The 15,783-nt window shown below is 42.3% G+C and overlaps 1 protein-coding gene across 1 annotated transcript; it reads right to left on the bottom strand.

Annotated features, from left to right (window-relative positions):
• Positions 1 to 418: 418 nt before the first annotated feature.
• On the bottom strand, positions 419 to 13,611 carry ACAA2 (acetyl-CoA acyltransferase 2). Its single transcript, XM_009864882.1, has 10 exons — positions 13,477 to 13,611; positions 12,467 to 12,715; positions 10,355 to 10,483; positions 8,514 to 8,630; positions 7,741 to 7,888; positions 5,691 to 5,866; positions 4,613 to 4,742; positions 2,253 to 2,323; positions 1,489 to 1,643; positions 419 to 547 (listed from the first exon to the last, which is right to left on the bottom strand). The coding sequence occupies exons 1-10, from the start codon at positions 13,609 to 13,611 to the stop codon at positions 463 to 465; spliced, it is 1,395 nt and encodes a 464-aa protein (XP_009863184.1). The 3' UTR covers positions 419 to 462.
• Between the last annotated feature and the right edge of the window lie 2,172 nt (positions 13,612 to 15,783).

Here is a 15,783-nt window from a genome sequence, read left to right on the forward strand (position 1 = left end):
AATCAGTATATACCTCAAAAGGTCTCAAATTAAATTTTCACATTTCCTGATGATAAAAGAGGCACATGTGCCAGACAGCAGCAGTAACTGAAATAAGAATAGTTTAAGCAATACTTGCTTAAAAAGCTGCACTGGCTTCTATTTTAAGGCAGGTTTGGTGAAATTTTGACAGGCAACTTCCTGAGGAAATTAAAAGAATTTCGCCTACAGAAATACATTAACTTTGACTGAAAAGAGGCTTTTAGAAAATACTTCATCAGTGTGAAATTATATTGACGTTACACTTCCTATAGTTAGAAAGACATTAGTGAATCTTTTTGTTCATCATTCAGACCTCGGCTATTCCTTTACCTTGCAGGAATGGCACAAAACGAAGGCGGGTACTGACACTCCCTTGTCACAAAACGCAGAGGTATCCCAGGGAACTGGTAATTTGGACAACACCGAGGTTTCCAGCATCTCTCAGGCCGTGTTCTCAATGATAAGGGCAATACCTTGTCCACCGCCGATGCAAGCTGACCCAACTGCGTATTTCCCACCACGACGCCTGCACAGAAAAAGTAACGGTGAAAATTACTTACATTTATGAAACCATAGTAGCTGTTGCCCTCATTTTGTGAAAGCAAAGTAGCTACCAGCGAGGTAGTAGTAAAGGTGATGTTTTAGGATGTGCATGTTGGTATTTTTCTAGAAAAATATCATGAAACCTCAACCCACGCTGAAATATTCCTGTGGAAAAACAAGGAGCTGCAGGTCTGTCTTCTGACATCTAAAACACAGTACGTTCAAGACAAAATGGCAAGGAATGACATTACGGGATACCTGTGGTTTCAACATGTGATCAAAACAGCCTAAGTAAAACGTAATTCTGTTGCCAAGGTAGTTTTTTAAACCTAAGTTTTCTACAGCCACACCACAAGAAACAGTCTTCTGCAAGCTGGAAATTAATTGAGGTTTTATGGTTGAACACCGATACAGTATTGGAAGTACAAGAAAAAAAATAGAGATCTCTAACTAACCTGAAGGGGGAAAAAAAAAGGAAAATTCAGAATAGAACAGTGCTGAGCATATTAAGCAAGCCAAAAGAGTGAAAAATTCTGAAAACTGACTAAAGAAGGTGATGACTAAGCCTTTTCAATGTATCCTGTTAAGAAAACAGGCTTAAAGGCAATGTCAAGACAGGAAAAGGCTTAAAGGCAATGTCAGGACAGGAAAAACCTTCCCTCTGACTGCTGTGGGCTTGGATCAGATCTAGAGGAAGCAAAAAGTCCTGTAACACCAACAGAATGGAACCGGAGGCAAGCTGCAGCAGAGGACCACAGCACAAAGGTAACAAATTCCTGCAGAAAGCCATATGCTGCAGAGAGGAGAGTTTTAAGCTGCTTGACTGGAAGATTTCAGTCACACAGTATCCACGCCAAAAATCTTTTCCAGGCATAAATACGTCAGCACTGCATTCATTACCAGCAGGTATCGGCTGCAACATACCGCAATTCATGAACCAGGTGAGCTGTGATCCGCGCTCCTGAAGCACCCAAAGGATGACCTATAGCAATGGCACCTCCGTTGACGTTGGTTTTCTCAGGGTCAAGGCCCAGAACCTTTTCGACAGCTAGATACTGAGGTGCAAACGCCTCATTCACCTGGAACAGCAGAGAAACCAGACAATTGCTCACGATGGACTGTCCGCAGATGCCTGCACACAAGATCAGACGAGGTGCGCTTCTTCTCAAAGTCATTTTGACTAAGAAAATTACTGAACGTGGTGTTTATAAAAGTGTACTCAGAAAAACTGCCTGGAAAACCCAATGTATTTACAAATTTTCAAACCCTTCTGGTACATGTGACACAAAGTATGTAGTGTATTCTATAAAAAAATGCGCGGTATACTCTGATGCGTGTGTTCATGAAGAGCCTATTGCTCTGACAAAAAAAATGACCTTGTTCACAAACGGAGAAGTGTGACTAACTTAAAACATAACAGTCTGGCCAGCAGAGTAAAGCTGCGTATCACGTGGGGATTTTTTTTATTCCCATGGAATGCTATCATGCCATTTTCAACTTCCACGTGCTTGAGATCTTTGTAATGACTGACTGTGCAACTGTGTGGTATAAACTGGATGGACAGAGGTCAGGCAGGTGAGCTCAGACAGGTGGGCTGCAGACATGTAGAAACACGTACCTGGTGATGACTGCAAGCATGAGCAGAACATTCCTGAAGTGACCTCACCATTCACGTTAAAACCCCTTACCTCTACCAAATCCATGTCCTTCAAGGTCAAGCCTGCTTTCTTCAGAACCTCGGTAATTGCAGGTACAGGACCTATTTGGAAATTGCATATACAGTTACCTGAACAAATAAAGGCTTATAAACATGTTATTCATAGAACAGCTTCACAAAGCACCAGCAGATTCCCTCACATGAGCCTCTGTGCAGCCAGTGAATTCTGGATATGCCACTCACCTGATTTATTAGGTGGCAAGAGAGCTCCTAAATCTCAAATCTATTTGGCAGTCTTCCCAACACGCTGCCAGGCAAAGTCAGGAGTGTCATTACTGCTCTGCACAACTATGTTGGTAAACACACACATAGCTTTCAAGTCAAGAGAACTGACAGTCCTCAGCCAAATAAACAACTTCAAGACAGTTTTGAGGCATTCTCCTTCCTAGTACTCTTGAGTCAGCTTATTCTCGTAACTTGCAACTTCCTGGTATACACACAGAAAAAAAAAAAGAAGCCAAAAAAAAAAAAAAAGCAACAAAACCCACCCAAACAGGCTGTTCTGGAGTTTGCTGGTCATGTGTTTAGTTAGGGGTACTGTTGTTTTGGTGTTCTTAATCTAATTTACCTGAAAAATCTTCTAGTCAGAAACACTAACAATACGATGTTCCCTTGGACCATGGTCCCAGTCAGCTGAAGCCAGTAAGATTGGTTCATTTGGGTGGGGGGGGTTTATATTATTTTTTGAGAATATTACAGAGTTTGGCAATAAAACTGTTCTCTTGAAGAATGCTGACATCTGTGACCTAGTATAATAAGAGATATTGATCTCAAAGCTCGCCTAGCCCAGGAGAGAGGCAATCAAAAGAGAATTTAAAAAGTTAACCAGAGATGTGCTTGCAGGATATTGTGGTGTTACATGGTAAATGATCCTCAGACAAAACCCCTGATTTTAAAACATTAACAATGCTAAATGTTATCTCATTACCAAAAAATGGTGTTCACAACTCACAGCTCGAAGAATAAAACCCATAAAAATACATAAATTACCAAAGATACAGGGCAATTTAAAGAACGGCCCAGTTCAGAGCTCAGTGGATCATTAAAAAGCCTCAGCCAGCTTAGTACCAGCCTCTAAATGCATCTCATTACGGAGAGATCTTAGTATGCTTGTTATGTGTGAGAGTAAAGGGAGGGTCTCATGTGGACAATACAAAGACGATTAATGACAGCCAAGTAGACTTTTCCCTGCTCCTCTCACTTCTTTTCTCAAAAATAATGAATTCTCTTGCTAGACATTGTGAAGCAGGACTCCCTATCACTATCAGTATGTGAAAAGGCAGTTGCTTAGTCTGAGTTCCTGTTCTCAGATCTGCTGCTGTCATGTCAATGAATCTCATCTGGTCTTTCCGAGTTGTTGGGGGAAAGCTGTGGTGTTAAGGAGTTAGGCTACTAACTGTTTCTCCATATGATTTATGAAGTTTTTAAACAAGCTAAAAGAGTTGCCTGACCTAGAAAGAATGGGCTAGTGTAGAAAGCACAATGACAGCATGAAATCTAGTGAAAGAAACCCTCCCTCTACATCTGCTTTGAAGGTTGTGTTGGTCAGATAGTCTGATCAGGAAAACAAATCTGACAATGCCTCATTTGCATTTCTACTGGCACATGGAACCAGTCAACAATGACTTCTCTGAACAGAACGGCAGAAAGGAAAAGCAATGCTGGGATACAATGCTGTCTACAAACTAAACAGAAGGGAAATGTCCCAGGGTGTCTGGATTGGTTTTGAGAGTTTGCTTGCATTAACAACATGATTAGAAAGCATAAAACACGGGATTAACAAAAAAAACAAAAAGAGCAGTAGTTGGTTTGCCAAAATACTGCCCGAACAGATTCATATCCTGGAACCCAAACTTACCTTGAGCGACTGCTGAAAGGTGTACAAAGTGCCAATACTCCTTCAGCGAGAGGTGAGTAAGACAACTCCTCATTACACATTTAATAATGATATTTAAAGCTTACAGAAAACTAAAGTGAATTTCAGGAGAAAAATGGTTTTAGAGAACACTGGGAGTGCCTATTTTCTTGAGTTACCAACAGAGAAAGGCAGGAAAAGGTGCCTGGGTGACTACAGCTCAGTGCTAACGCTACAGGTCAGGCACTGCACGTACACTTTGAGCCAAACTGAGGAGTAAGTTGGTCCCTCTGCGTGAGAGGGAGGGTGCGATGCAGAGGGATGGACAATCTCTCCGTAGTAAGCCACACAAAACGTCTTCAGCGCTAGCTGGCTCAGCACACTGCAGCCTCCGTTTCTTTCCTTTGGAATGTCAGACACAAGAGTATTTTGATGCTGCTTAATGCTCTAAAATAACGTGCTTTACTGCAACTTACCAATGCCCATTATGGAAGGGTCACAGCCGGAGGAGTGATACGCTACTATTCGTGCCAGAGGAGTAAGACTGTGCTTTTTAAGCGCCGATTCACTGGCAATGATGACTGCACCAGCTCCATCACACACCCCCTTGCAGTACAAGAGAAGAGCATTCTTAGTGGAGAAAATACAAATAAACAAAAAAACCCCAACACTTTAAACACGCTCCTCAAAAAACCCTTGAGTCCAAGACACTACTACTAACATTTAACAGGCAACTGTATTAGTGTTTGTTCAAAACAGCAAACCACAATCTCTCACTGTTCCACGGACTGTGAAAGACAGTTAAATATAGATGTCAAAATCATTTCAAAGTTCTAGAAAAATAAAATTTTGCCACTTAAAGCCTCTCTTACACTGGAAATACCATTCTGTCAACTCATGAGAACACTCAATACTAAATAATGTATGTACTATTAATTATAAAAGATACTTTACAGACAGACATACTTACTGTGTTTGCGATCTGTTTTAGGCAGAAATTCAGATCGTATGACCACAATGGCCCTTCTGGCCCAAATATTAACCAAATGATTAGGACTGTAGGAGGAAAGGTCCATAACGACCTGCTGCTAAGCCCCCAGTCTCCTCAGAGTAAGAGCAAAATGCGGTTTGGACTATAGGGGATCCTAACCACGGCACAAAGATGAGCAGCAGCAGCATGCCCACCACGATAACACATGATTGGTACAGCAGGTGTTCAGTAATCACTGCTCCCAAAAGAAAGGAGAATGATTAACTCTACGCAGCCACTGCAGGTATCAAGTGCGTGACTCAAGGCTGATAAGGAAGTGCCAGTGCTGCACTGACAACTCACAGAACCGCATTTTGGGACACGGGAGCAGACTGGAGGATCCCTTGACATCTCGGCACTGCAACAGTCAACCAGGGGCGTTCGGCTGCAGAGTCAGAAATCATTTTCACCAGGAGACACCACTGAGAGCCAAAGGTAGCTCAGCGAGAGATAAATACAGTGGTAATAAATTTGAGGAACCTTAGAGATGACACTTTCACAGCCCAAGGCTTTGACGTACTCACTGAAGCATTCCCAGCAGTGACTGTTCCATCCTTTTTAAAGACAGGCTGGAGCTTTGCCAGTTGTTCCAGAGTGGTCTGGGGTTTTGGGTGCTCATCCTTTTGCATACTTTCTTTTCCCTTTTTCGTCTTTACTTCAATTGGCGCCATCTCAGCATTAAAGTAACCAGCATCTTGAGCTGAAAACACAAAAAGGAAAATAAAATTACTCTGATAAAAATATCAAGATGATTGCACAGCATGACCAGTAATCCTATTTTCATGTGCACACAACTTTTGCTCTATTTTAACCAACAGTTCAGGGACAGTGCTGTTTATTTTGGTTAAATAGCGTGGCTGGTGTTCTGTTTATTCAGTGTTTTTTTTTAAAAACTGGGCAAAACCTCCACAAATACATTTTCAAACTTCTCCAAAGAAAGCTTCAAATACTAGTGTTATTTCAGCTTTAAATAACTGAACTTGCCCTTTTTTTAACCACTATTTTTGGCACACATTCTCCTGCATTGCTGCTTTCCTCTACAGCTCCGTCACTTATCAGAGGGCCAAGAAGCTGTAAATCTCACTCAGAGGAACGTGGGAAAAAATCCTGAGACACATTTTCCCTGTTGCTAACAGGTATAAGCTATTGTGTATCAATTAAAATCCTGTCCAAGCTGTTTCTCCACAGGACCTCTCAGTCAAGTCATACTCTTAAAATAAATTCAGCTGCCTAAAAACACTCTGACACAATTCAAGACATTGCAGGTATCTAAGATGCCCATAAGAACATCTGGCTCTATCACCTAAGATGACATTAGATGCAAATAAATGCATCCACAATGTTGATGTGATCCACACAGATTTAAACCCAAACTGCTATCTCCCAAAACTCCCAGACACTTCAAATCTCTCAACAGACACAACTCTGCAGGATTTAAAGCTAAGGGACTGAAACTGCCATATCTGACGCTGTTTCGCTGCCTCCGAACTTTCTCAATAAATCGCACAAAATCTTTTTCTTCCATGATTAGCCACAGGACTCTCTCTTTAGTGTAGAGTAAGATGAACTGATCACAACAAGCGGAAATAAAACCAGCAAGGTCAAATCCTAGAAAATGAGAAAGAAGCAAAAGTCTCTTCAGAGGCACAACTTCTATTAAGGCCTCCAGGACTGGCAGGAGATAGCTGACAAGGACTGAGAAAAGTTACAAATAGCACTGCTACACCCACTGAAAAAATAGAAGATTTTCCTTCAAGAGTAGCAGCTGTTGAAAAGCATGATCATTAGAATTTAAAAGTATCTTTGCTTCTTACACTTCCTTTTGGGTTACAACGCATGCTGAAGTCCCAGGATAACCACTACATACTCTGCTGGCTTTTGGCTACCACCCTGCTTGCTCTATCATCCAATTTCACAGCAACCCAATGCCCTTGAAATATGGCTTTCGCCACATAAACCACACAGAAAACGGCTTAAACACAGGTCCTGAAGCAACATTCCCCTCTTCAGATGCCATCTGTTGTAACTGTTCAAAGGCTGTAGAACAGAGGATGATTTGCAGAAGAAAGACAAAGGATCTAGATGCATTAATTACAGAACATGCTGGCACGCAAGAGGTGTGGAAGAGGACAGTTTTGAAGTGTCAAAAGAGGAGAGTCAGGCACACCTGGGACAACACAGCTCTCCTGCAGGGAAGACAAGGCCAAAGTGTCCCACTAAAAGGGCACCAACAAGCTATATTCAGGAACATACCTCCTGCTCAGGCAGAAGGTGACATGTGACAGGTAAAGGGGTTTGCTGCCTGAACAGCTACTGAACGTCCCCTGGGACAGCACTGAAAGGTGGTGGAAAGGGGCTCCTGACTTAAAATTCCGGGCACAGTATATTCAGACCCCACAGGAGGGGGCTACTTGTATCACAGTGCAAAGAAAAGCAAGAATTACTGTATCTGCAAACCAAAAGACAAAACTACACCAAGACCCACCAGCTACATAAAACTTGGAACTGATGCAGAAAACTAACTGGATTTGAAACTAATAGCATATAAACACTTCCACTCCTCAACTGACTCACCAGCTTTGCATCTCTGTTGCGTTTTGAACGCGTATCGGTCGCAGTCCTCTCGTGTGATGTTGTACTTTGCAGCCAGGTTTTCAGCTGTAACCGCCATCGGTATTTTAACATGCGTATCCGTGAGACCTTCCCACAACGTGTCTTCCAGCTGCATGGAACGTTATGAAAAGAAAATTATAAAGCACCGCAATACTAACATTTATTATTGACAGTTTCTAATTATTCAGCAGCATCTTGGAAACTAAAGCTCCTTTCTAAAATTAACTCAGGTTACCTACAGATACTTTATTTCAATTAGAACAAACACTGCCAAACAGTATACATGTTCTTGTGTGTTACTTTAGTTAATGCGCTCTAGCACAGGTTTCCACTTTTAAAATTGAGAGGTATACCCGTTCTTTACCAGTCTACCTACCCACTGCTACCTTTACCAGCTTTATCTAAGTTGTGTGTGCCTCTATTTCACAGTCTCTGACAAGCTTGGATAGGATGTACCAAGAGAACTAAGTTTTGTGTCTAGAAGTTTATTAATACGTTTAGCATGAAACAGGAGTTCAAGTATGTTTTTTGAAAAGCTGGAAAACTGGTGTGGTTAACAAAATTCCCAGTCTGAATACTGGATAAACACCCTGAACAACTACATTGGGATCTGATCTCCAATAATTTCATCTGCAAGGATGCAGTGTCTACAGGCCTCATACTTCACTTTGCTCTGTAAACCTGACTTTATCCAGAGGAAGAAACCAAAAAAAAGTAAAACAGAAGTACAAGACCTTGAGTTCTGCTCCTAGCCTGGTTCCAAAGCGAATGTTCCGAACTGCATAAGGAGCCTGGCTCATATTTTCAGCTCCGCCACAGAGAACAACTTCTGAATCATTAAGGCAAATTTCCTGTTAAAGAAAAACAAAACAGATCTAGGATTTAGTTTGCTTGTTTTGTAAGAGAGTAACAATTGTTTTAGGAAAGGACTTCCTCAACTACAAAGCCACACACAGAGAATGAATTCCAGTTTAGTCATGTGTATATTTATGAAGATCTTACCCTTCTACTCAGAACGTGGTTTCTCTCTTTCATTACGTGTTCCTTCCTCCTCCTTGCAGCAAGGAATGATTATATCATTGAGGGAGGAAGAGAACAAGGACGCACAGATGTGACAGGACAGAACAACAGAGCTATTAAGCATCTGCCTGCTTGTGTGGTTAGGTGCACAGATGGTTGAGCTGCTTCTTTTTTTTGAGCTCCTAATCTTCTCAAAAGCAACACAAATTAAATCTCGACGCCCAAAACTAGATCTTATGATTCTAAAAAAAATGGGACGTCACTTTAGAAAGCATTAGCCAGGTGAGCTGCCACAAGAAACCTCCAAAACGCACTACCTTGTCATTGGCAAAGTGCACAGAACCTAAACGACCTAATTCCCTGACCACACCGTTAGACCGCCCAGAAATTCTGATTTCTAACAACAATTCACCCAGTTGGACAGTTGAGGTTATTTGTGTACTGGAATGGAAGAAGATGAAATTCTCTCGATATGCATTTGAGGCGACTAGTTAATAATTAGCATGACCAATTTATAGTGATAAGTGCTGAGATGCTTCCTGTAGGTACCAAACACTGTGCACATTTACGCAGCTCAGAAGAGAGTTGCAGCTTTGTTGTGTGCCAGAGAAATACAGAAACATTAGCTGCACTGATGAAACGCCATCTGTGGAAAAGATATCACAACCATATTCTCAATATAACAGGTGGAACTGTCCAACAGATTTTTTCAGCACATATAGCCTTTGCAGAACGCGCTAGAAAAAATAAGTTAGATGGATATTATCATAAACATCTAGACTTAATTCTACACTGTCTTTCATATTTTTTTCCTCTGGAGGATCAGACCTAAAATAATGCTCCAGACAACGGGAACTTTAAAAAAAAAAAAACCACAACAGAAAAAACCAACTATGTGGTTGCTCAAATACTCATAAAATACCCTTTAATTTTGTAAAGTCTAGACCACTGTTAGTCATAGACCTCTGGTCTTTATGAGCAAATGAAACAAAAATCACTGTGCCACTGCAGCATCTTACTCCATAGTTTTGGCCAGCTGTTCAAAGAGAAGCTGATTTTCGTCTATTTTAGAAGCGACAGTACAAATTACCTGACCTATGAGAGGGTCTGGATCTTTGGACAAAAACAATTAAAGAGCCCAGGCTGCTGCTTCCACAGCTAGCTAGGTGAGAATATAAACAACAGTCAAAAGATGAAAGTCTCCTGTTGCGGTTCTGGGGGCAGCAATCGCAGTTCACACAAACCAGATCACAGAGTGCAACTATTACACAGCTGAGCTCTAACTCACTGCCCAACCCTTGTTGCACTCCTTAAATAAAACTCAAAATAGCTAAAACAACGATTTTTAAACGCAACCACAAAAAGTCACTGTGAAGGCTGAACTCCTACACAAAACCATTCAGGACAACAGGAAGCCTCTACCAGTGGTAGCTAAAAATTCGTGATAAGCCTCGTCCTGAACACAAAGTACACATTTCTACACACATCTGTTCTCTCACAGTAACAGTCTGATAAAGGTTACAATTAATACAGAAAAAATAGAAGAGCTTTGTACCTGACATCCAGTGGCAATGGATTGGAAACCAGAGCCACAGAGTCTGTTGACAGTGAGGGCTGGAACTGGAACAGGAACTCCCACACGTAAACCGACATGTCTGGCAATATAAATGCCATCCGCGGCACTCTGCAGACAGAATAAATAACAGGTTTTGTTACACTCCAGTTTCTTTGAGAAGTAAAAACGTTGCTGAAAAGCCAGAATGGTATAATCACATCACTGACAGGAGACAGCGTTATGTTCAACAGAAATCCCACACACTGTAAGCAGCACTTTGATTCGCTTCAAAAAGACACCATCCTCTATGATCAAAAAGGGCCAGTGTATTAAAATGCTTTTTAAAGAAACTGTGTGTCATAAAAACTAGACAGCAGGTGAAAAATGGGACTAGAGAAGTTACGACTGAAGTCAGCACATTATGTTTTCCCCGATCCCATATTTTCAAAACAGCACACACACAAGTGACTGACGGAAGAGCAGATCCTGACTGGCAAGAAGCAATTAAACATACATTAAAATTCCTCAGACTAGCAAGGGAAGGCACTCAAAAAACAGACAGTGAGGAAAATGAGGAGATGACACCGCTGCTTCACATCCACTTTGTGAAATTTCTGAACTGTGATGTACAAATTGGACGCAGGCCTGTTCTAACTACGAAATCTCATTCCTCCAAAGGAATGTCCTCCTTCAAAGACAGTTCTACTGCATTTCTATCTGAAAAGCAAAGTACTGCGCACCGAGCAGTGTGCTTCAGAACCTCCAACGTGAGACGCAACAAAGACAAGCAGGCTTCGGAATTCAACTAATGAGTCAGCAGAGGATGGTGAGCACAGGTAAACAACAAAAAACTGCTGTAGGTTTGTAATGGATCTTTTCAAAACACTCTTGCTCCTGGGGATCGTGCCCGAAGTTAACACGTATTATAAGGACAAAGTTCTGTGCACAGTGCTATGTGCCAACACAAGTTCAGGGGAAAAAAATAAAAATCAAGTCACTTCTGCTGCGGAAGGGGAATTTAAGATGGTCACACACTCATAGTTATTTAAACTTAATCATAAAATACTTAAAGGAATCCAGGACTAAAAAAAGAAAATCTACTGGGATGGAGAAGTATGATGCAAGGGAAGAGAACTGGAATTTCAACATCAGAAGATACTTTAGCTAGAAGAATGCTACTATTTATATGAAAACATTCCAAGGGATTTGGATGTGGCTTTTATTTTCTTCCTAGGACACAAACAGTTCTTACGAAACCTAAAAAGCTGAATAAAAGAAGCTGAGATGGTAGCTGTAGGAGACAGAATAATCAAAAGCTATCGTTTTTGGCTGAAAATCCTTAAAAAGGAACACTGCCCGCTTATTCGCTTTTCATGAAACTTCTCAGGTACCTGTTCTTTCTTCTATCCTTGAAACACCTAGTGCAAAACAAGACTTGCCTACCCTTAATAACTGTGAAGTCAGAAAACAAAACAAAACCAGAAATGCTCTTTGCTGTCCTGCCTAGAACAAAGATCTTCATCTAGACATGTGAATAAACTACAGTTTTCCAATGCTGGTGCCTTGCATAAAACAGCGTCTACATCACAAGCTCTTTGAAAAAGAGGTGATTGTCCAAAAGGCTCTGCCAAACAAGTCATGTATCCCTCCAGCTCCAAGTACACTCACGTTCACTGACAAAAAAAAAAAAAAAAAAAATCTATAGAAAACTCAAGGGTAATGGACTTAAATCAGTTACAGTCTCCAGAAAGGGTTTTATAAAATTCAGTGAAAACTCACTGATCATTGGAGTTCCACAGCTCAAGCCATTAAAACACAAAAAACGCGCCAGGGATTAGCAGCTAACCATTTAATAAATCTGTATTTTTTTCAGAAGATCAGCGTGTCCTAGGTTAAACTACCCTAGGTATTAAAAAGAGAAAGCTAAGCCTTGCTCCCAATAATACCGCAAATCACGCAGGGTATGCCCCTTAAATGCAAAAGACTACACTATAAAGGCCACGTACCCATTTCATTTCCACCCCTTCGGTTTACTCTTGGCTACAAACCAGAGGTAACTATCTAGAGGACCCCAGAAATCACCTCGACCAGTAAATTTTCCATGCCACCAACCTGCATGACATTGCCAACGACGACGCTGTCGATGACCTCAGGAGAGATCTTGCCAGCAGCCAGCGCCGCTCGAGCAGCATGTTCTGTAAGATCAGTGGCCGTGAAGCCCTTGAGGGAACCTCCATAGGTCCCAAAAGGAGTTCGCTTCGCTGCAACGATGAAGACACCTGCAACGGAAGCAAGAATTATCCAGATGTAGGGAACTGAACACACAGAAAAGCAGCAAGCCAGCTTCAGCTGGATAATGTCCTAAATTCACAAGAAGCTTTGTAAATATAGGCAACGTGAACCCACACAGCTCAAGATAAGTCAGATATAGCAAGGCTTTAGACAGGGAAGGTATGCAGAACTAATGGTCAGAAAGAAAAGCTGGGAAGATTCCAGAAATACCTCCTTCCCACAAAGAAGTTTGAAAAGAAGGGAGATCTCAGATACCAGGTGGACAAAGGAGGCTGTCACACCACATCAGGCATTAGTGGTAATGTACTAAAAGCATGAAAGTAACATCCATGAAATCCTGTCGCAGACACCTCTGAAATAACAGGATTAGAAACTGCTCTTCTAAAAAGTGAAGATGGCATTTCCCCACGCTAGAAAAATCAGCAGATTTTTGGCTTATACTCTGAAACACTTTTCACAAATTAAAAACCAAAACCAGTAAACCAAAAACCTCCACTTTTTAATATGCATTTTAACTTTGATTCCTTTACCTTAAGAAGAAAAACACTTCCTAATCAAAAATGTCATGCTACTTTTAGAATTACATGGGTCATCTAGGCTGCAGTAGACACCAGCCTTCCAGTTTCTGAGAAAGAAAACACAGTTTTCAATCGACAAGAGAGCACGTGCAACCGCGTGTGTGCAAATGCAGTGGCCGGGAGCAGCCTATGTGAATTTCAGCTTGGCTGAAGCTGTCCCTGAACCACACTGAACTTCCACGGCTTGTGACAGCAGCTCTCTGCTTCTGCAGGCACAAGCAAGAGGGAAGCAGCCCGTGAACTTTCACCCACTTGTACAATGGAGCTCACGTGCTCCTTTCCTACAGCCGCCACGTAGCGCCCAGTTATTTTAAGTAACACTGGAAAAATACAGGCACGTGGAAATCCATCAAGCTGCTCATGATCACTGTCTTCAGGCTCTCCCATCCCTGTTCTTCACCTGCCCTGTCAGAGAGAGGGTGCCTCTCTGTCTCTCAAGTATTTGGACCCCAGGCTGCATGATTTATAGAAAAGGACTTTCCGCACTGGCGAAGGTCAAGCTTGCACCACTGACAAGGGCTTGTGGGATCTGAAAGAGGCAACGAATATGCTCAGATCATCTGGGAAACACCCCAGAGTAGGCTAAGCAAGAATTGCAGCTTCAAGGATAGGGATGAATGTGAAAACCGAAGTGGCTTTCAATGGCATGAAGGCAGCAAAACAGAGTAACAACCCCACACCCTGATGTTGCCCCCAGGCTTCTTCCTGGGCTATCCAGAAGACCTTAGAGAGAAGCACACTACTGCTGCTCCTAGCAATTGTGCCAAAAATAGCTCATACAAGGCTTTGCTGAGGACTACCCCAGGGACCTGACCGAGCTAAAAGAACTTGTTCCTGTCCCTTTGGGCCAGGTGGTTAGTTATCCGTATTATTTGCTGAGTCACAGGCACCGTGTAGCAGCCTGACAAGCAAACAGTCCAGGGGCAAGCACGGAACTTTGCCCTTAAACCTTTCTTTCATATCTCTTTCATCTCTCTTTCATGGAGGCTACTCACTGCTGCCTCAGCACCATGGGGCCAACTCATAAATCGAAGCAGATCACACCACAGCTGAAGACTAACCCAGAGTCGGTGGAAAACATGGGGTTAATTTTCATTTGGTTCAGTACCGTGCCCAAATCCACCTTCTGGCTGCTCAATAAAACAGACTAAGTGAGAAGGCTGGACTGAACCAGCAAAGGAAGAAGAAACTTGTGTTAAATTACGCTGAATTAAACTGACAACAGAGCCATTCCACTAAGAGTATACAACTCCAGAGCCTACCTGATTTTGCTCGGTTGGAGAGACATCTAGAAATGCTACAAATGCTACTCCCTTCAGAGAATTTCAGGAGGGGTAACAAGGAGTGGATGTAATCCCGAGAGAGAAAAGACTCTACAGCCTCTGGACAGCTCAAGTCTCTCCGTATTGGTACTGTCCTACACTATCATGTCAAGACTTGCAGAGTCTCTGCAGTTTTCCAAGGTGATAAACATCAGATGAGAGCGAAATAGTAGCAAATGCATAGGGATATGGAAACTTCTGGGTCTAGAAAACACTCTGAATCCTTATGAAATGCTCAATTCAAGACATCTTTTCATCTGGTTTTGTTAACCACTTGGAGATTCGTTACCACTTTTTGTTAACACTTGGGAATCTGCTATAATGGGTCTAAAACACTCTCTAACCCTCCAACATTTATCAAATATGTTTGGCATGAAGACACTTCTTTGTCAGATCCTATTTTGAAGGCTTAAAAAACAATCATTAACCTCAAAGAAGTTAAGGAACAAGAGAAGTGTACGAAAAATACCGTGGCAAGAGACGAGAGAAAATCCTGAAACAGGCACAGAAAAACAACACCAAACAAGTACAGGCAGAACTGCTCCCTCTATTATCCAGCTCAGCAGAGCAACACAGAATTGCTGCAACACTGACTGGACAGGCTTTTGGCACCGAAGTCTCAAACCACAACCTACACAAACATTATTAATTAGGTACACACTTCAAGCAGCAAAGCACTGTCAAATAGATAAAAAGCCCTATTTTGATACATCTCAGTTTTGTTCTTGAACAAGATCAGGTGTGATCTCATGTTTTAAGAGCACAAAGTACTTTTTTACTACACAAAACACCTGCAGGACCTGTCGGCGCTTACAAACAGTTTCGTTTAGTGAGAACACGGGCAGGGGCTGGGTGTGACAAAAGAAAGTTTCAGTCACCAACACTCTGAGTGTCGCTTCTGGTGACTTCTGGTCCCCGCACACAGATATGCGCAGTTACTGGACATGCATACACCGCTGACTTGTCTGCAGCACAACCGGCTTACGACCTTCAGAAAGCCACACAAAATATACTCAATAGATACGAAAGCAGCGCTCGACACAGAGGCCTGCGCCCCTCTCCACCCTCTGCCCCTCACTCCGCTCCGCCTTCCCCAGGGGGGTCGCCCTTCGCCCCCCGCACATTTCCCGCACGGATGCAGGGACAAGACCGCGGGGGTGGGAAATCAGCCCCGGAGAAACAGGACCGGCTTCGGAGGCTCCGTTTTGGATCGACTGACCGACAACTCGAGCCGCCG

Source organism: Apaloderma vittatum, unplaced genomic scaffold (genome assembly GCF_000703405.1).
Source record: "Apaloderma vittatum isolate BGI_N311 unplaced genomic scaffold, ASM70340v1 scaffold5772, whole genome shotgun sequence".
Lineage (NCBI taxonomy): Eukaryota > Metazoa > Chordata > Aves > Trogoniformes > Trogonidae > Apaloderma > Apaloderma vittatum.

Coding starts and splice junctions, on each gene's coding strand:
- ACAA2 (XM_009864882.1), bottom strand. CDS start 13,611: ATGGGAGAGCCTGAAGACAGTGATCATGAGCAGCTTGATGGATTTCCA. Junction 7,889..8,513: donor GGCTAGGAGCAGAACTCAAG/GTCTTGTACTTC, acceptor CGTTCCATGCAG/CTGGAAGACACGTTGTGGGA. Junction 4,743..5,690: donor TCACTGCTGGGAATGCTTCA/GTGAGTACGTCA, acceptor TTGTACTGCAAG/GGGGTGTGTGATGGAGCTGG.